The sequence below is a fragment of the Pavona decussata genome, unplaced genomic scaffold (genome assembly GCF_977016875.1).
Source record: "Pavona decussata unplaced genomic scaffold, jaPavDecu1.1 SCAFFOLD_6, whole genome shotgun sequence".
NCBI classification, from domain to species: Eukaryota; Metazoa; Cnidaria; class Anthozoa; order Scleractinia; family Agariciidae; genus Pavona; species Pavona decussata.
In genome coordinates, this window is record NW_028145430.1 from 5210371 (window position 1) to 5231408 (window position 21038).

Here is a 21038-nt window from a genome sequence, read left to right on the forward strand (position 1 = left end):
TAGGAACGTTCGACCACGTTTGACCGGTTAAATCACAGGCAGCGCTAGAGCGTGTAGACTGTTCACAGTCCCCCTATTTTTCCGTGGGATTCTCGAGACCGGTACGCTTCGATGGAGCTGCGGCCATCTTGGTTTGTAAAAGCGTGCGCGATCTGGGGAGAATGTCTAAACTACCGAGGGGAGGGTAGCGCTTCCCCTCCCCCACTATTATCTATACTAACACCCACTCCCGCTCCCCTTGGTAGTTTAGCCACTCTCCCCAAATCGCGATCGCTTTTACAAACCAAGATGGCGGCGATTCCATCGAAGCGTAGCGGTCTCGAGAATCCCACGGAAAAATAGGGGGACTGTGAACAGTCTATAGAGCGTGTATTAATCATAACTAGTGGGACGGTGACCTTTGAGTGCAAGCGGTGTTGGGTTACAGGCAGCCGTTTATTAAACACGTTATAAGACTTTGTATGTGTCTTATTATGAAGGGAATGACAGTGATTTGCCCGAAACGTTAAAATAATCCCCAAACGCGCAAGAGTAAAAAAAAATTTTGAATGCAGAGGTCCACACAGCGCAGGAATTACACCCGAGGTGAGTCAGTTTTATCAGGTTTTAAGCCCTGGTCAAACGGCGCATGGTAGTCAATGATAGCCGATGAGCGCTCGTTTGACCACCAACGATCATGCGCTATCATCAAGTATCATTCACTTAGAGCGTGTTCAAATTCTTCATGATAGTTGATGATAGTTTTTCCCGTTTGACAACACGCATGATAGTCGATGATAGTTCTTCGGTCAGCTGTTTTTTCCAGCAGCGCTCTCAAGATTAATTTTCAGTTACTTCTTCCAACAAATGAAGGAAAACGAAGAAGGCAGCTGCTTTTTTTCGGGCTTTCTTTCGCCGCGAAAAATTCATCCCTGCGAAGTCTTGTTTGCGATGTTGACACTCGGCAGGTGCCTGACACTAGAGGCTCACGGTAAACTATCGTCAGTTATCACGAGTTTGACGTTTGACCACCCGCTTAATAGTTGATGATAGTTTTGACTATCATGAACTAACTATCATCAACTATCATCGACTATCATGCGCCGTTTGACCAGGGCTTTATTCATTTTATTGAATGGAAGTTAAATTTAGCGTTATTTAAGTTTCAGTATCGACAGTAGTTTATTTCCCATACAAAGTCTTATAACGCGTTTAAATTCTCAACGGCTGCCTGTTACCCAACTTGCACTCCGAGGGTTTACACGAAGTGGCGCGAGCTTGGGTTACCTGTGGTTAAATGAACGAGAGAGTACTGGAAACTATTACGAATCAGAACAACATGGAGGAAAGAGAGGAAAGACGGGACGAAGGGGATGTTACTGTCGTCGGTAAGGAAGAGAAAGGAGAAAAGGTGGAACAATGTCCGAAGACAGTTGTTGCAATAGCAGATTTCTTTGCTTCAGACGATACTCAGTTAAGCTTCAGTGAAGGTGACGAGTTAGTGATTCTAAACGAAAACTCCATTGATTGGTGGTGGGGCGAACTGGATGGATCACTGGGCTATGTCCCGGTGTCCTATGTTACTTCTGAAGCAGACTATGCCAAACACTTTACGAGCAATCATGAATGGCAAGACGACGAATATTTTGGAGACTACGGAAAATTGAAGCTTCATTTGGAAATGCTTGGTGATCAACCACGCACTCTTGCCTATAGGAAAGCCATTAATAGGCATCGTGATGTTTTTCTTGGAAAAACAGTGTTAGACGTAGGATGTGGTACAGGGATTTTAAGCTTGTTTTGTGCGAGAGATGGACAAGCTAACAAAGTTTATGCTGTAGACGCTAGTGTTGATATTGGAAGCCTCACCACAGAGATTGTAAAAGTAAACGATCTAAACCACATAGTTTCTGTTTTTATTGGGAAAATAGAAGATGTAGAATTGCCTGAGAAGGTTGACATTATTTTGTCAGAATGGATGGGTACTTTCTTAGTTTTTGAATTCATGATTGACTCTGTCCTTTTTGCAAGAGATAAATGGTTAAAGGCAGGTGGCATTATATGGCCATCTAATGCAAAGTTGTTTATTACACCTTGTTCTGCCAAGAAAGCTTATGATGAAAAGGTAACTGTGTGGAACAATCAGTATGGCTTTGATTTCTCTCCTGTTCTTGGTAGAGCGAGGGCAGAATTCCTTGACAGACCTTTACACAACTATGAACTTGATAAAGAAGATTGCCTATCACAGGGTGTAGTTCTTCTAGACATTGACATGCAAACTTTTTCCAGAGAAAGCCTTGAGTTAATGTCAGAACAATTTGACTTTGTGATAAGAAAGGAGGGCACACTCCATGGGCTTTGTGCGTGGTTCAGTGTGTTATTTGGAGGGGTTCCAAATACAGGTGCATCAGAGTATGAGACACTGTCAACCGGACCTGATTTTCAGAGAACTCACTGGAAGCAAAATCTGTTTCTTTTGGATCATCCAGTGTTTGTGTGCATTGGTAACTACATCAGTGGTTCTGCTACTCTAAAGAGAAATCCGAAATATAGAAGACACCTGAGTGTGACCTTTGACTTCAAGATATTTACTGCAAAATCAGATGGGTCTCTTATTAACAGCATCAAGAAAAAATTTTTCATTTGGAGATGAATAGACACAAAACACATGCAAACATCACATCCTGGATGGAGGAGAGGAGATTGACTTGGGGCTAACAGCAGTTTGCTTCATTACTATCACCTTTTGATAATTGATTTGTGAATTTAGAGCATCAACTATATGTCACAGCAGTTTGAATGTCTTACAATAGCATTGCAAGAAAAGTGATGTAAATTATCAGTATGCATGGTGTGATTGGTAAATTTTGCGGGCCGTATTTCGCTACTCATGACCTGCTCACTTCAACTAGTATCCTTTCCTGTGTGTCTAATTAACCTCAGAGATACGATAAATATCTTACTAATGTTGTTTTCTCGGTCCATGCTTTAAGTTACGGATCCTCGTAACTGGGAAATCCAGTTCTACCACAGGTAGCGCAAGCTCTACAAGTGTTTATCTTGACCTTTGTAATACAGTGATTTGAGCGTCACATTGAAACTGTTGACAGTGTAATAACGAAATTATATGTATAAGTTTTCTATGGGAGAAAAGCATTTCCTATTTGAAGGCAAAATTACAAATGAGTTGTGAATAAAAAATATGACATAAAATTAGCCACCTAAACTCCTTTGCCTGGTCAGTTATTTGAGTCTTGTTTCTTGCTGTGCTGATTCAAGGTGATTCAAGGTAACCTTGTTTTAAGTGTAGATTTAGAAGGTTTGACATCAGACCTCGGATAAAAAATAAAGAAATTAAAGGAGGTCTTGGGGCCTTCCGAAATACTGTTATGACATAAACACTCTTTTGACCCAGAAGGAAAAAGAGAAGAAAACATCAGAGGGTCTTAGTTTTTGCAAAAACGAAACTAATTTCCTGGTTTAAAATGATGAAATAAGGGGGTCTAAGATATTGGTCTTAGATTTTGCAAACTGTGTAGCCTGTTAAATGCTTAAATCCTGTTTAAGTATGAGATATAACATTCCCGCTGAAAATCTATCACAAAACATGCAATGAAAAAACAGTCCATATTGATTAGTTTCAACAAAGAAGTAACTCAAAACACTGCAATAGCCAGGAATTACTTAAAGTTGTTACAGTTGTGACAACATTTCTTTGTAAATGCATTGAGCTCATGGCTTTTCAATGCCTGCTGAGAGTTGTCATTAAACCTGCTCAAGCCTGTAGCTAAAATTTTTACCAAGGTAGTAAGAAAATGAAACGAAAAATCAAGTTACTGGTATTTGCAAGAAAAAAACAGACTGTATAATATTATTTTACTTCTCTTTCCTTACTGGAAGGAATTTTGCATTCAAAAACTTGGTTGGGTTTATAATAAATGGCGTAAAAAAATAAAATATTAAATAAATAACATTTACCCTTGGCAGTGTTTGTAGCACAAGTGCTAGTGGGACTGAAAGAAATAATTTAAATAAAAAATAACATGGTTAAAAATCCCAACTTGACAGGAGGCAGACCAGCTGGCTATTTACAAGTGTGGCAGAGGCGGGACTACCAAGATGCAACTAGCTAGCTAGAAGCTAGAAGCTAGCGGTTATTGTGGGACTGGAACCTGGGACCTCCAGATTTCAAGTCCGGCACCCTGACCACTCAACCACACTACCTCTCTTTTAATGTGAAACCATATGGTAAAACACTTAGGGAGAGAGAGCTTCTGATTGGAAGGCTTTTAGCATTTGGAATTGGGGGGGTACCTGATATTCAGAATTTTTGGGTATTGAACAGAGACATGAAAACCGGAAAGAAAAAAAACACAAAGTACTCTTTTCCTTAGCAGGGCCATACTTAGAATTTGGTGGGGGGGGGGGGGGGGGGCAAACTCCTACAAAGAAAACAAAATACACTGAATTCACATTGAAGGGAGATTCTTTCAGTCAAATAGTCAATTTTCTTATGATTTCGGACCAAATAGCTCAGCAAACTCAAACACTGTGTTAGAAAAAAAAATTAAGTTTCCTTGTGGGGGCAGCTAAAAAAAAAGGTTTGGATTCAAGGCAATATGCTCAGTAAACATCTTAAAATGGCCCTGGCATCTGTACATTTCTTTATTTGTAAAAGTCCCAATAAACATTATTTTATCTCAAACCACATAATATGGTTGTGTTTCTTTCCAATAACAATAATGGTAATAATGGTCTTTATTTCTCATCAGATAAGACAACATATCCTATGAAAATTATACATGATAAAGATATTAATAAACTAATCTGAAAAGCCGGTCATAATAAATTCTAACTAACCTAACCTATTTAAATATCAATCTATTTTCAAAGGTAGATATCAAATGCTCAGTATTTACTTTGCAGTTAGGATGACATTTTTGGATATAATTTATAAATAAAGGTAAACAAACAAGTTCAGAAATGAATTAGTCAATTTTTTGAACCAAATTTTGAAAAAATAGTTTAAGTTTCATAAGCACGTACTGGTATTCAATTAATTTAAATTTGAGGGAATATTACATTATTTTATTTTAAAAATTCCAATTGTCCCTCCCCCCTACTGAAGCCCTAAATATAGACTTGATGCCACAGCCCACAGAGTCTCTTCACTGTTGCTGACCCGGTTCTGCTGGCTGCCCCTGAAGATTTGTAGACGTCTCCAGATTTTTGTTCTCCGGGGGTTGGCAGGTATGCATTTGTGAACTTGCTTTTCAACTTAATCTGGTCACAGATTTAAAAATGTCATGGGATAATTAAACCACAAAATGTCCTATTATTAAATTTTGATCTATGCTTAAAAAAGATTTCCATCAATCATATCATATCCCTAAAACCATAACTTTCACCCAACGTACACTTTTGATTTTTTTGTCCTTAGCCTTCTATAGTAAAAGCCAAAAGTATTATTTAGTATCATCCCTTCAATTTTGATTTCTTTTTCCTGGGTGACTCCAGCTTACTGTGTGCCTCGTGCAGCAACTCATCAAATGTGGATATAGTTCTAAAATTATTTCTGTCTGTTTGTGCTAACACTGCATTCCCTGGTCGTACACTAATCGCAGTTGTGAATCCTGCTTCAAATGCAGCTCTAGCTTCTGTATAAAACAAAGAAGATGGAAAGTAATTAAACCATTAAATCCTAAAAGTACCACCATATTTTCATGCGAAAATCAGCCCTCCTGACAACAGTGACATATAATAGTTGAATTAGGACTGTTTATTGACATACTGAGCTATTAAATAAAGTTGTGTCATGATCACTTAGTGTTTAATAGAACAGCTGATTGTAACTAGGAACCACCACACGTCATTTGCTGAATAACCACCAGGAACAAATTTTGCAGTTAAAAGTTGGCTGCCAAAATGCTTCCAGTGCATAGTCATACCTAACAGCAAAGACAAAGAAGACTCCGCTTACCGTTAACAACATCTGTAACAAACAGAATTCTTGATGGTTTTATGGCTATAGTTTCTGAAATTTTCTTGTAACTTTCTGATTCAGTTTTAGCTCCTACAGTGGTGTCAAAATGTCCACCTATGTACTGAAAACAAGAAACAGTCATTCAAAAAGTGGTAGAAAGTTAAGTGGTAGTGATGATGATGACTGGATATCTCAGACAACTGAATTTTTGCTTCCCTTTTGTGTTAATTTTTTTAAAATAATTATTATTCTGAAACACAGGTACATGTACATGTATTCTGTCTTCATAAAGAGGAATGTTTTTAAAACAGAGAAAATATTTAAACTTTCTTCTGATCATCAGCAAGACTTGTCCATGGCTGTCAATTGTGCTCAAAATTACAAGAAACTAAAAAAGTTCAGACCAATACCAGAAACTTTGACAATCTATAAATCTGGAAAGGAACTCTGTGGTGGTGGACTTTCTTATACTGTTGCTGCTGCTCTCAAGACAGATTTGCAACATTGCAATCTTAAGTCTCCATAACTAGGCACACATTGTAATGGGAAAAAACTACCTCAGTCTATATTATTACAGCATGTGCCTTTAATTTGTAGTCTTTCTGATGATTATTAACCCTTTAAGTCCTAACAGTGATCAGCATAAAATTTCTCCTAGTAATATCAATGCTTATTTAACCCCTGAGGTCATGCGAATTAAGGGTATGACCACCCAAGGTAAATTTTCTTGATATTTTAACAACTTCTCCCCAGTACTTCTAAATAAGAAATGTATGAGGACAAGATAGGAGAATTTGTTTTAAATAGTAGGGGTTAAAGGGTTAATGTGGTGATGACGAGAGGAGGCTGCAGCTGATCAGCATAAGTTGATCTTGTATTTCCATATTTTCTCTAAATATCCAGCAAAGGCAAATTTTGAGGGTCTAAGAGATTAATCAGTACTATTGGGAAATGGGAAAAAAGCATGATTCAGTGTGTGAATTACCTGTAATAAATTGCCAAACTTTGAATTTCCAAACAAAAGCTTTTGGGCATTTACACTTCCAGAAGAATAAATGTAAATTTTGATATTATTTGAATTCCATTGTTTGAAAGTAGAAACAACATCATCAAACACCCTGAAATACATAATTTTTAACAAAGTTAAAGTTGAACTGAAAATATTAAAACAAAGTACCAGAATAGAACTGAGTTAATCCAAGAGAAAATAGGCCATTTTTATGAAGGCATCATTTGACTACAACTACCAGAATTCATTTCGTTTTCCTTTTCAAATTCAAATTTTGTAATCCCAGTGGACAACAAAGAACAGGGTCTAATTAGCATGAGAAAACAAAAACCAGCAGGATTCTAGTAGTTGTAGTAAAATGACGCCAGAGTGAAAATGTCCTATTAAAATTATTAAAAACAATATCATTTCAAATGATGTACTCATCCAGTTTCTACATGCAATGTTAGTTTAAAGTTTAAGTACTCGTAGGAAGTGGAGGGATGATACTCCAGATACTATTGCCTCATTTAACAAGGGCCCTGATATTTGATGAAGTTGTCACTATTTTAATGTATTCTTTATAACAAAAGTTTGTCTGCCTGATTGAGCCAACCTCATGCAAGCTCTTCATGATTTGGGCCAGTGCATTAGGTAGCCCAAGGTTACTTCCAGCACACAGTTACATATAGGTTTCCCTTAATTTAATATTCCTGTTACCCATTTATTCAGCTGGTGGGTAGAGACAGACAGTGTGTCAAGTCAAGTTTCTGGCTAACATAGCATAAAGAAGAGATCAGCAGACTTTAACCCCTAACATTCTAATTTATTATTGATTGAAACTCATTGCACTAACCATCACATAAACAAAGATCCATGAAGTGCTTGGCACTTGAAATATACATCTCCTGTATGTACTGCTTGGTATATTTTACTGAGAAATATTGGCACCAGACACTGACTTACTCTCCCTTTATTGATCCATCCTCAAATGCTTCCTTCCAGATGTGGCCCTGAAGTTGTTTTAATGCAGTTGTTTTTCGATCTGTGCTCATTTGCCAAATGACATTTTTAACAACAGCATCAATGATTTGTTCCTTACTGAAAACATTAATAATTAATTAATAACATTAAGTGAATAACTCTTAAAGTGACAGCTTGCATACATGCATATTTATACATATACAACAGTTACATCTTGGCTTTTGGGGGTGACTATGGATCAATTAAACCGATTGGTAACTGATAAGGAAAGGACATGATTGGACGTGAAATATTACACTGACAATTAACAGATCTCATAGAAATATAGGTAATAAAATTTGCCAATTGTGGAGTACCTGATATGAATTCTATTATTATCCACACACTGGTTATCTTTGTCTGGATCAGGAATTAATACAACTCCTTCCATGTCTTTATCTTTCTCCACCTTGAAAATTATACAGATAAAAGTCACAAATTAATCTGGCTTTGCTGCTATCAGTAGCATGTAGATGAACCCAAGTTCACATGGATGGTAGACTGTGTTACCTGTCTTTGTAAAGCTATCACATCCTCTTTACACTGATCTGTCTCCCAGTTTCTTTCTAGAAATCCCCTCACATTGTCCTTGGCAAGTGGAAACAGAACATCCTGAAAAATGACGGTTTAATAGTCTTTTTTAATTACCAATTTATTACATCACATGAATTTATCCAGTTCAGTGAAAACCAGGTGACATCTTCAACAGGGAGTTATTTTTGTTTGGTTTAAAAGTTGCCAAAAATTCATCCTATGGTCATTCTTCGTACATAGCCCCTTTAGTTTGATATGTTTAACAGGTCCAGGAAATCTATGCCTGTAAATAAAGAATTATTATAATCTTATACTGACTAGGGATTTTTCTCGATTTATAGATAACATATGAGAAGAGTACATTGAATAATGAATGCAACAAGTATTCAAGGTTTTCTTCTCATGCTTTATCTTTAAATCGAGAAAAATCTCTAGTCTGTTAAATACAAAGAAGTCAATATTGTGAGAGCTATTAAGTAAACATCATTTGATTAATAATTATTTATTTTAATGTCAAAACTGAAGTTAAGGAATGAAAATTTTGACGCAAAGCAGGACATGATTTCTGATGCATAATAATATTGTTTTGTCATATGCCACGATTGATTTCAAATCGGTAAACCGCTCAGCATGCACCATTGAGTTTTGGTTGCACATAGAGGTTGCTAACAACAAAAGAAGCATAAGAGTCACTGAGAGCAACTCTGACTAGCTTCTTGAGTGCATACTGCACCATTTACCATTAAAATTTGTTTTATAATGAAATCTAAATTGAGAGACAGAGTTTGGCAAGGTCAACTTCTGAACAACTCTCCTTTTTCCCTAGATCTCAAGCCTCCATTTCAAATGACCTGTTCTCTAGAGCCTTTCAAGCAACCAGATAAGCAGTATAAACCATCTACCTGCACATTAATTCTAATTGATGTTATTTAATATTTTAATCCTCAAATTTGAGGGTTGGGCTTCATTCATTTAGTAAGTAAATAAATAAATATTAAATTATTTGTTACAATGCATAACATTTTGTCCTTGGAACTGGGTTTGTACCCCACATAAACAACCCCTTGTTTTAACTTTTGCCCTGATGGCAACCTATCACAGTTCTTAGGAGTTCTAGCACTAACTCTGCTGGCCGCTTCAACTTAAAGGGGGCACGATCATGGCGATTTTGCTCAAAACTCAAATACTCAAAACTGCTCAAATATTTGACTAAGAACCTCCTTTGTAACATGAAATTACTCTTAGAGCAGTGGGTGGAAAATATGAACGATTTCTCCAAGGAAGAATGAACTATAATCAGTATATACTGGTCCAGCGGGGTGAAAATCCCAGAGGTTAGCGAGAAAACACGGAATCCAAAATCGTATAAGGATCTTTAATGATTAATATTCGATCTGGAATTGAATCACCAAATACATACGATGATTAAAGACGAAACCAGTCATTAGAAAGGAAAGTAAAAATACTCACAGTTGTGTAACATACGCTGGCAATGATACTTGCTTTAAACCGAATAAATGAAACTACGAAGCTTAGAATACCAAATACAAAGATCAAACAAACTTTCTTCATGAAAGGATTCCATGTTAACATAAACAGATCACGTCCAAAACTAAAACTTGTAAACCAAAAATGCTCCGAATAGCAGCAATACTAAATCTAATCCGATCCGACTAATAAATATATTAGTTATTAGTTACATATTTTGACAGCATTTGCTATGATCAAACGGAAATCAGGTCTCTTATAAAGTTATTTTAAAAGTAACGCAATCGTCAAACAGTCACGCAAACATATACTTCATAGGTGAATGCCATAACTGCACTTCACCCATGAAGTATATACCCCATAATCAGTTCTTATTTTGCAATTTTCCCAAATAGTTGTAATCCATTTCCATCCCAACCATCTGCAGCAAAAGATGAATGATACTAGTTTCTGACAGTGCACTAGTAGGGTTATTGTCAACAAAACTAAACCATTGTTTTAACAAGTAGGTCCATGTAAATATATGTTGTGTTCACTAAAAACAGATGACATTGCCTCTTTAAGTTTGCTTGACTGATTTTACAATCCCCCCTGGTCAGCCTGGGGAGGCAGTGTGGTTGAATAGTTAGGGCACCGGATTTGAAATCCGGAGGTCCCGGGTTCAAGTCCCACTCTGACCACTAGCTGTAGTTGTTTCTTGGTAGCCCGAGTTCAACTCCTCGGCTGTGCTTTGTCTGCCTCCTGGAAGTTGGGATTTTTAACCATGTTTTCTTCCATTTAAATTATTTCTTTGTGAAGTATCATCATCATAATCATCATCAACATTATCATCATCACCATCATTATCATTATTATTATAACCCGGGCCCCGGTGTTCGACCCCACGGGGAAGCCGATTACATGCGCATAAATTAAAACAGAGAACACGTATACTTTGTATGAACACTTAATGTTTATACCTTTCTCATTTGCAGATGTTCTCTTTTGTAATTTGAAGAGGCCTTTTTGGACCTAAGCAAAATAACAGAACCTCAGAACACTTTTCTCAGAACTTTATAGCTTTTCACTGTTGTCGAGTTGGCAGGTTTTCGTGTTTGCAGTCACATGTCACAGTCGCTCAAAGTTACTTTTTAATTTTAACAGTACTGTAATTAGTTGTCTACCTTCACAAAAGATATCGGAGTTGTTGTTCCCTCTACATCCAGTAAAACAGCTTCATACTCTAATTCGTTTGTCGTCTCGCGCTTTTGAGAAGCCATTTTCTTGCCAACTAAACGAGAGAGAGCCTGGAGATAGGCCCCTTTCAATTTTTTTTTTGGGTCTGTGGGGTCGTCCGTGGGTGACCCTCTGGGCTGCCCCTGGGGACACGGGCGAAAGAGGCTTTCGGCAAGCAATCCGCAAGCAATGTTATAAATAATATCCTCATAAATTTATCCAAAATAGGAAACTGCCCCGGCTGCCTCTCGTATTGACCATTGGCTTATGGTGTTAACGGGCGAGCTTCCCTTTTTGTGGTTATAAATGTGGCACATCCCCTTCCCGTCCCTCATTCCCCAGGAGGAAAAAAGAAGAGCTGAGAAGGTGCCACCCTGACGCAGACCCTGCCATTCGGTGCCACCCTAACGCAGACTGCACCAGGAACGACTTTGAAAGTCAGTTTGTTTTAATTTGTATGTCTTGATCTCTCCTCTACTTGCATCGGCAGGAAAACAGCTGCTCGAAGAAGCTCCAGTGCAATTAGGCTTACTTTGCAAGGTAAACGTTTCTTTTAAGTCGTATTCAGCCCCGCTAAATTTTATATATCAGTTTCGTGCGATCATTTAAGTTAAGTCTTAAGTCTTAAGCTCTAGTTTCTTTTGTAAGCTTATGGTGGAATAAATATTTGCCTCTATGAAGGGTTTAGAGTTTTTTCAATATATTAAGTTATTTTGTAAATTATAAATTTGGTTTTTGTAACTTAGGCGACTTATGGACTTGTACCAATGTATATAACTCGTCTGTTGGAGAGATAATTATGTGCCTCCACGGTCATTAAGCCTGCCGCACACTAGAGGAAAGAACTGAGCAAACTGCCTCGCGAGGCCAAGCAAGGCAATTAGCTCAGCTTTTCCTCAAGTGTGCGGTGAGTTTTCGTGAGAATTTCGCCTCGCGAGGCGAAATCTCAAATATCAAACATGATAGATATTTTCCTCACGGCCTCGCGGGGCGAAAAACTCACGAAAACGCAACCGCACACGTGATGAAACAGCTGAGCTAATCGCCTCGCGAGGCAGTTTGTTCAACTCTTTCCTCAAGTGTGCGGCAGGCTTACGATCTTCATTTAAGGGTCCTCAGCTGAAGGTTCCTCAGTCCATGCCAGTTTTAAGTATGGTGACAGATCTTTTTCCGTTTGTGCGTCAACGCTTTGGAACAGCCCACCTGATCATTTGAGACTTGCAGTTGACTTGCTTTTCTTTGAGCTGACTTGTTTATTTCGCCAGTCCTTGCTTATAGTCATTGCTTTTATTATAAGAAGAGTGTCTAAATTTGTTGTCCACTGATGTTTTAATCGATAATTGATGAAGAAAACGTTTAATTGTTTAATTATTTTTCCATGGTGATCTCAACAAAAACTTTACAAAAAGTTGGACCCATGCAAACATGACATGTTTTGGCGCCAAACATTTGAAGTTTAGAGTTGGCGGCTGTTGTTGACTTGATTTGTTTTTGCTCAACAAAATATTCTTTGCAAGCATTTTTAGATGTTAAGAATACTTTCTGGAGGCAAGTGTGCTGTTTCTGAGCAAGAAATGTACGTGCAAGTTGAGAAAAATGAAATAAGGTTATGGGTGGAACGCGCTGATCTCGCGACAGTTTGCTTAACGGCTGTCAAACTTCAAATGTTTGGCGACAAAACACGTCATGTCTGCCACCCTATTAGAACATGTTTACGTTATTATATAAAAGAAACTAATTACTCGGGCCGTAAGGTGGCACGAGTTAATGCGAGGCATGCCAGGCACGAACAACCCCAGCATAAACTGCTAACCGTTAAGCTAACTGGGGAGCTATTTAAGCTAACCTAAGTGCTATTTAGGCTAACTGGAGTGCTCTTTAGGCTAACCAGAGTGTTTTTTAGGCTAATCTGGGTGCCTCACACGTCTGGCTCGAGATTGTGCATCCCCGCCGTGAGGCGCTGAGTCTGAAGTTTACCACATGACGTGTCACTTACAGGATGGCAGATGCAAGACACAAATGACTAAAAATAGACTTATTCCTCTAGAATTTATCAACTTTAACAGAAACGGCATTCGCTTACCTAGAGAGGCATTTTCTATTTCCAAGGCGAAGACTTTTAAACTTTATGCGATGAACGGACGCGAGGAAACTTAATCTGTTTATATGTCTATTTTTATAGTGTCGTTTGTGCATCTTTTAACTTTCCATGTTTTCCAACCATTCATATATCATCTTTTCATTACTAGCACTTGAAAAATTCGAAAGGTTTTTATCGTTTTTTAACTACTTAGCTTTTTTTAGTTCCTCAAGGTTAGTTTTGTTTAACCAAAAATTTGGCAACTAAATCAGTCTATGACCCCGCGGGCCAAGATAGATAAAGATGTCTCACGTTTACTATAGAAAAATAATCAATGTAGAAACGGCTTCTGTCTTCAAATGAAAGGTGAATAACAAATGCTTTCCCCTGAATTTCATTTAAAAATATAAACAGCGAAACATTGAAAAACGTACAAGGATAATGAGATAACGTACGTGTGATGCATAGCGTTACTCTAGATCCCCGGAGGGGGGGGGGGGGGGTACTCAACAGTTGCTTGGATAGGGAGGTGCGGCCCGGGCGTTCAAACCCTGACCCTGTTTAAGACACTATTCTCTGATTTCCCTATCCCATTTAAGACAGAATTCAAAATGTTCAGGTCTTTTCCAAGACATTTAACCCCAAATCACACCCTGTTTAAGACTAGAAATGAAATAAGAATACACTAGTTTCTTACTGTATTTTAATACGTTGGCAATCACAATCTGTTTAAGCCATTAGGTCATGTAGGGATACCCTGTTTAAAACAGAAAGTGATGAAATAGATACCCCGTTCAAGACAAAAACACCCTGAAAATCATACCCTATCGGGCCGCACACTCCCGTTAAGGTCACATAGGGGAGTACCCCCCCCCCCCCCCCCCCCGGGTCTAGATCATACTGAAAATTACGATCCGTAATTGACCCGGCGTCACATACATATTAGGACTGTACAAATGGTTTCTGTCTCTAAACGAAAGATGCAAACGTAAGGATTAAAGCCCGGGGATTATAAAAAGCATTCGCATGACAAATGTCGTTTTCGCTGGTATTTCATTCTCACTGCAAGAAATGCAATTCTATGTGGTGGTTACTTATTGCCTCACTATATCTCTGTATCTATCTATTTGGTAGCCTGCGAGCAAGCTCTCTTGGGGGTAGGGGCGGGAGGAGGAAAGAAGATCTACCCCCAAGAGAGCATGCTCGCAGGCTATCTATTTGGGGGAATTGGCGATGCTGGAGGTTATCACTGCTAAAAGATTGTAGGCCTACGCACCACACTGTCAAATATGGCCCGAGTATAAGCTGGAAACAGCTTCTTGTTATATAGTTATTCAGTTGAAGTGACACTGGCATACTTGTAGTCTGAGACTTTCTTTTTGTTAATTGAACATTCAAGTTGTAGAGTCTAATAACTACAATTTTAGAGAAAACCGTAGAGAACCTATTTGTGGACCTACAATTTGCAGTGCTACATTTTATATCAACAACTCAGCCCCTCTCCTCCTTATCAGTGTTGGTGTGCCGCTGAAAATGAAAGGGTGGGTAGTTGTCTGCTCTTCAAGGCAACATTAAGTGAGGGAGGGGCGAGTGAGGCATTTTCCCTAACAAGTTTTGTCCTAGATTGTAGTCTGTAGCACCTAACTGGCCGCGTGTCTCCCGGTTGCCTCCTTGAAAGATTAGTGACAACCCTGTGTATGGCTAATAAGAAGTGTGATCTAATGAAATTTGGGTTTCAAGGCCAGGTTGTCTGCTGATCTTATTCTGTACATTTATTTTTAAAAACACAAAGATGAGAAACTTATTACTGATCCGAAATTTGCCGGGTGTTTGTACCTCTCCTTATTTGGATGGATGGATGTCCTTTATTTGATAATTTTTAAAGCTGTAAAGCTTGTAGGGGATGTGTTTTTAAAATCTAAAGATTTTAGAGATCAATGCCATACTAAAGCTGTAAGAATAAAATTTACAGTTTCCATTTACAACTGCAATAGAATTACATGTATAATTTCCAAATATGTGTAGCTAAAAATGATGGAGTGTATTGCAGTGGTTTCCACAATAAATTTCTTTTTGCTTTGTTCTTAGGAGAATGCCTAAGGTTCAAGTATGGTTTCTTTGCTTTCTGCCATGTGGTGAGTAAAGAAAATAAATCTTCTATGCGTACAGTTGAACCTCTCTAATATTATCTGCAACCACTTCCCATTAGAGACCTCTTGTTAGGAACCATCCTTTGCTGTTGGTTTTCTATATTTGTTTTAAACCTCTGATAAGCAGCTACTTGAAACAATAAAATTATTGACACAATTTCATTAGAGGACAGATTAAATAATGTGATACGGTCAAACTCCAAAATACTGTGTTTCTTCCATCAAGCCATCATTAATTTAGGCCTAATACAAGGGATGGGGAAAGGGCTATGGGCTTTTTGTAAGGGGAGTTTTAATAGAGGGAGGGGGCTTACTGGCATGAACAGATTTCTGTCCTTGTAGCAAATAAGAAAGCCATGAACTAAGGCTCGTTAAACCGCCACATTTTAGCCCCTTTCTACACTCTCATTTTTTTTTAGTCTAGCGGCTTCTGTAACATCTACCTGGGAGGATCTTTCACATTTACTAATTTCTCTGAATGAATTAAGGGCACACATCAAATGATTTTGGCAGCTTTGGAATGCCTATCATCATTATTAATTTTTTAAGAAGAAAACGTTCAAATTACAAGTCAAGGTAATGGTGAGGAGACCACAAGAAACCAACAGGCTTATAAGAAAGGCCACCTCCGCCGTCATTAATAAATAGAAAATATGGTGCTGTGTAAGTGTGGCTTGGTCAATTGATGATTTTACAAATAAAAACTCCAACATTTTTCCTTAAAGGTGAAAAAACTAGATGAAGAAGTAATTGATGTTGGGAGAGAGTTCCAGATTTTGGGACCTTGGTAAAGGATTGTAAATTGCTTAAGATTTGTGCTACAAGAATGCAATCGATAGTGGTTGGGTGTTCTGGTGTCATAATTATGTACTTGGCTACTTGCTAAAAACAAATTCAGAAACATTGGAGGTAATAATGTTTGATTTTGATAATAAAACATAAATTTGGCTATTTGAAACGAATTAACGTGGAAAATGTCTAAGATACTCAATTTTTGCAACTCTTGCCAACATGTTGGCTGGTTCTCATTGCAGCCTTTTGACCAATTTAGCTTCTTGTGCAGCTGTAGCTGGTTAATACATTGTATGTTGATTTGGAGGTTTGTACATGTATATTAATATTTTTGATCTCACAGGTCATTTTCTGTGTTATGAGTTCTGTGGCTTTTGCTTTTGCCTGTCTATTTGATCTCTTATTAATACACTCTTAACTAGGTTTTTTGCACCAAGTGCACATTCTTTTCCGGTATTTAACACATTGCAGATACTTAATAATATCCAATATTTATAAACATCAAGTCTCTTGCCCATTCCTCTTTCATCCCCTTTCAACCTCAACTCTGATTGTCATCAATATCTCACTAGCATCTAGTATCTAGTAAACAACTAAAGCCACCAAAAACTTTCAGGCTCATTGAAATGCTAGCTCTCGGGACAAAAAAATAAATAATACCAGCGCCATCTTTGTATGAATCTAAAGGCCACCCAAGGCTGTAGGAGTTTTCACAGATTACAGGAGGAGCTTAATTCCTTGTGGGCTAACTGGAAATATGTATACTAAAACCAGATATATGGACTGGAGTACTTGATAAAGGAGCTGACTGGGATAACAACTACTATCTCAACCCTACTTGATGTTGTCCTCACCAATAGACCTGAGTTATTTTGTAACAGTTGCCTTCTTTAAACTCTGAAATAAGAGATCAGTCAAGGTTGTCTATGGCATAATGAATGACAGTGTGTACCTGAGCACCCTTGTAAAACTTTAACTTTCAGGAGTACAAAAAACTTGAAGAACAGCAATTTTAACAATGATCTCAAAATTGTTCCTTGGTACGTAGGAGAAATTTTTGATACAGTGGACAAGAAGTACAAATACTGGAATGCCCTTTTTCAGACAATATTAGTTGACCATATGCCATTAAAGAGGATGCAATTTAGATCTCAGAATGTCCCTTATAAGAATCTGGAAAAAGTAGCAGATACATGTATCGTTATAGAGATCACCTGTCAAAAAGGCAAATCATGTTGGAGAGGACAACATATTATTTCCAACAGACCAGGATCTTGCATGTCATCCAAGTTGGGAAGTGTATGATCAAATGTATGCAAGAATATTTAAAGCTAAATCAGGATTTAGAACGTACTGATTATTTCTGCTTCAACAAGATGCCTCTGATGGCATTTTCACGGAATGCTTAATGTGTCTCATTTAAATTCCCATTGTATGCTTTGCAGATTTATAAAACTATCCTAGCTAATGGAATAGTTAGAGTCACAAAGATGCGTGATGTTAAGTAAACATTGTTTCCGTATTCCCTGGTGTTAATACCGGAAATTGCACTACGATAACTTGGACTGATTCACGTTCTATTCTGGTTATGTAATTTCAATAAAAGTGTAATCAGGAAAAAGTAGCAGATACATGTATCGTTATAGAGATCACTTGTCAAAAAGGCAAATCATGTTGGAGAGGACAACATATCTCATATCTCATATCTCATATTTCACCAAAAAAAAAAAACAGAAAGAAAACAGGCAAAAAGCTTTCCTAAATGAAAACTTTTAGTAAAAATTGACAATCAAATCTGTAATCTTTTTGTGAAGTGGATTTCCAGTACCGTTTAAGTATCAATTCGACAAAGTGATGTGATGTGTGGTTTAGCTTATCAATGACCTCTTGTCTTTGTGGTTCTACAACTGCCAAACAAAGCATGATTCCTTCGCCAGCAACTGTCCAATTTCCACTGTTTTAACTGTCGAGTGCTTCTTAGAAGTTATTCTTTCGATTTACCACTTCAAAAGGGTTAATTTTCTTTTTCAAAAAGGCATACTTAAGACTAAAACATGTAAACAATATGGCCACCACAATAGCAACAAAAACATCCCCTCTAGTGGAGAGCAGAATTTAATCCAGGGTTAATGAATAAATCAAATGACGATTTGAAGTCACACAGGTAGGGATGAGGGGGTCCCCTCCCTTGTGATATACGCACCAACAATGGATTTTCATTGGGCCGCTTTTGTTGAAGACAATCAGAACAATACATCCCTACTTGGAGAGGGCAGAGTTTAATGAATAAATTAATGTGCAGATTTGAAGCTACTATGAAAAAAAAAAGAGGTTTATTTTAGTTATAGGTCGCTGAATGAAACTAACGAGACGAGCATCATGGCTACAGCAGAAGAAATGTTACTAGTTCTGCAGAATTATGGCGAAGCAGAGGAATAAGTAAACAAGCTGACCAACGAGGATTTGAGAGCTTACTGTTACACCTTCAGATTGCCACAGGGTGGGACGAAAGCAAGTCTTAAAGGGCGACTTTTGGAGCATTACAAAGGACAGTTTAAAGCATTATCTGGAACTCCTGTGCCAACGCCACGACAGAAAAGTGGGGCTATAAGTCCACAGTCAATTGACGAAGAACCGCTGTTTCCTTCTCCAGCAGTCGACCGTGAACAAAGGATTGACAGGTTGGAAATTGCCGTTTCACGAATGAGAGAGTACATGTACATGGACGAGTCGCTTTCGCAGTTCCGTATTTCTTTAACGAAGTCCATTAAAGAGTCTACTGAGCAAATCATGCGGTCTCAGGACAAGCCTTCCGATGAAGACACAAGAATTGAAACACGTTTGGACTGATTTGTTCCTGATTCAAAATTTGTTTTGCAGAAGCAAAAATTGCCATTTCGGGAGAAAAACGTTAAAGGAGTGTGCAGCAAATTGGAAAAAAAAAATTGGAAAAAAAATGTTGTCTTGCTCTGATTAAGAAGATTCTGTTGTGGAAAGCTAAACTTGAGCTCAAAAAGACCAGGTTTTGTGTGAGATTTTAGGTACATTGGCACTTACCCACTTGTCACACTTGTTTTGTGGGATCATAGGTCATGTTTCATTTCATTGCAGATGTCATTGTCATGTCTAATTCCAAAGGAAAGCCACTTCTTTCTCTTCCATACTATTCCTTGACCTAACTTTCTTGTGATGAGCCCTTATAATAGTCTTGTTATCAGCTACCATAATTCCTTCAGCCTACAAAGTCTCAAAATGTGCCCATTTGCTGGGGGTATGTTCTTGCAAAACTGTCAGATGTAAACCTTTATATTTGTTGGTTTCCCTCTGTGCGGTAATGACTGACATGTTTCAAGTTCCACAGAAAACAAAATTGTGGCCCATATGCAAAAGTGGAAAGTGTTCACTTGCATTTGTGTTTTGAAGTGTAGAATAAATTTAACCACTTATAGAATTCAGCACAACTTAGAGCAACTCAGGTATGAGCAGTTGAATTATGAATAAATTCACTTGAGAGTGATGATTTTTAAAGGGGGATTGATTGAACAACTTTTTCTAAGAGGTTCTTAGGTTTCCGGGTCTTAGGTTTCCAGATTATTTCAACTTGAAATGTATTTACAAGTTTAAATACTACCAAATCTGAGTGCAATAATTTAAAAGAATACAACCAGAATGAACATTATGCATACTTCTTTTCTACGATCTATTCTCCAGATATCCTTTCCTTCATTAGTGTTCTAATTCTTTCTTTCTGTCCTATCATGTTTGTGTCTTGATGCGTAATACATCTAGATTGCGTATATGACACAAACCAAGTTTGTAATCTGTAAGCAAATGGTATGTACTAAGCATTTACAGTGTAGTTAATCAGTTACATACTATCAATAAAGAGTCTTAGTGCATGGTTTGACAATGATCTTACCATGAGTACCCACATTTTGAAGACCTGCAAAGCTGGTTTCTACTATCTCCACAACATTAGCCGCATTAGGAAGTTTCTAAGCCGAGAAACTACGGAAACCTTAATACATGCATTTGTCACTAGTCGCCTGGACTACTGCAATTCTCTGTTATATGGGTTACCAAACGGCCTCATTCATAAACTGCAATGCTTACAGAACTCAGCAGCAAGACTACTTTTTAGAGCTCCTAGATACTGTCACATTACCCCATTATTAATTGAACTTCATTGGCTAAATATTAAACATAGAATTTATTTTGAAATAATTCTAATCACATATAAACTGAAAGCTCTCCATGGCACCGCCCCAAAATATATATGTGACTTAATTACATTGAAGCCGAATTCCAGCTATGGTTTGAGATCTAATGATGACTATATGCTCAAACCACTGGCAGTTAAAATGCTGCCCACCCTCGGAGACCGAGCCTTAGCCTCTGTGGCAAGACTCTCCTTTTTAAGAGAGCACAGTAATTGGCGCTAGCTGTTGTGGTCACCCTGCCTTAACCCAGTACTTGTTTATCTTCTGTTTCACGTTGTTATGCTCTGTTTATAGTTTTATTTTGAAGGCGAAGTCTAATAAAATAAAACAAAAAATAAATAAAAAAATGTCTCAAGTAGTTTTTTAGAATAACTTTCATACGATTTTTAAGTTTTAACAGAATTAGTTAGCATAATATTTATGATTTAATTTTTATGTTTTATAGTTTACTTTTTAATACTATATGTATTGTTTAATTGATACTATTTGTAAAGCACATTTGAAAACTTAAGTTGAAATTTGCGCTATAGAAATTATTATTATTATTAATTATTATTATAACTATTATTATTATTATTATTATTCA

At 37.6% G+C, this 21038-nt stretch overlaps 2 protein-coding genes and 1 pseudogene across 4 annotated transcripts in view; 2 read left to right on the top strand and 1 right to left on the bottom strand.

The window, feature by feature from the left end:
* The first annotated feature begins 1112 nt into the window (after positions 1–1112).
* On the top strand, positions 1113–4344 carry LOC146489347 (protein arginine N-methyltransferase 2-like). The gene has a single exon (XM_085108248.1). It carries the CDS (start codon positions 1277–1279, stop codon positions 2630–2632), a length of 1356 nt encoding a protein of 451 aa, XP_084964374.1. The 5' UTR covers positions 1113–1276; the 3' UTR covers positions 2633–4344.
* Positions 4345–4720: 376 nt separating this feature from the next.
* Positions 4721–11290, bottom strand: LOC146489348 (enolase-phosphatase E1-like). Of its 2 annotated transcripts, XM_085108268.1 has the most exons (8): positions 11159–11267; positions 10955–11006; positions 8484–8585; positions 8291–8382; positions 7917–8051; positions 6948–7080; positions 5960–6083; positions 4721–5636 (listed from the first exon to the last, which is right to left on the bottom strand). In XM_085108268.1, the coding sequence occupies exons 2-8, from the start codon at positions 10961–10963 to the stop codon at positions 5455–5457; spliced, it is 777 nt and encodes a 258-aa protein (XP_084964394.1). In that variant the 5' UTR covers positions 10964–11006; positions 11159–11267; the 3' UTR covers positions 4721–5454. The 2 variants fall into 2 exon arrangements, with proteins under 2 accessions (XP_084964394.1, XP_084964386.1); XM_085108260.1 differs by lacking the exon at positions 10955–11006 and having other exon boundaries at positions 11159–11290.
* Positions 11291–11582: 292 nt separating this feature from the next.
* LOC146489349 (scavenger receptor cysteine-rich type 1 protein M130-like) overlaps positions 11583–21038 on the top strand; it is an 84504-nt pseudogene continuing 75048 nt past the window's right edge. The window contains exons 1-2 of the transcript XR_014864422.1: positions 11583–11750; positions 15379–15425. The product of XR_014864422.1 is annotated as a scavenger receptor cysteine-rich type 1 protein M130-like (transcript). The remainder of the gene's footprint in view (positions 11751–15378; positions 15426–21038) is intronic.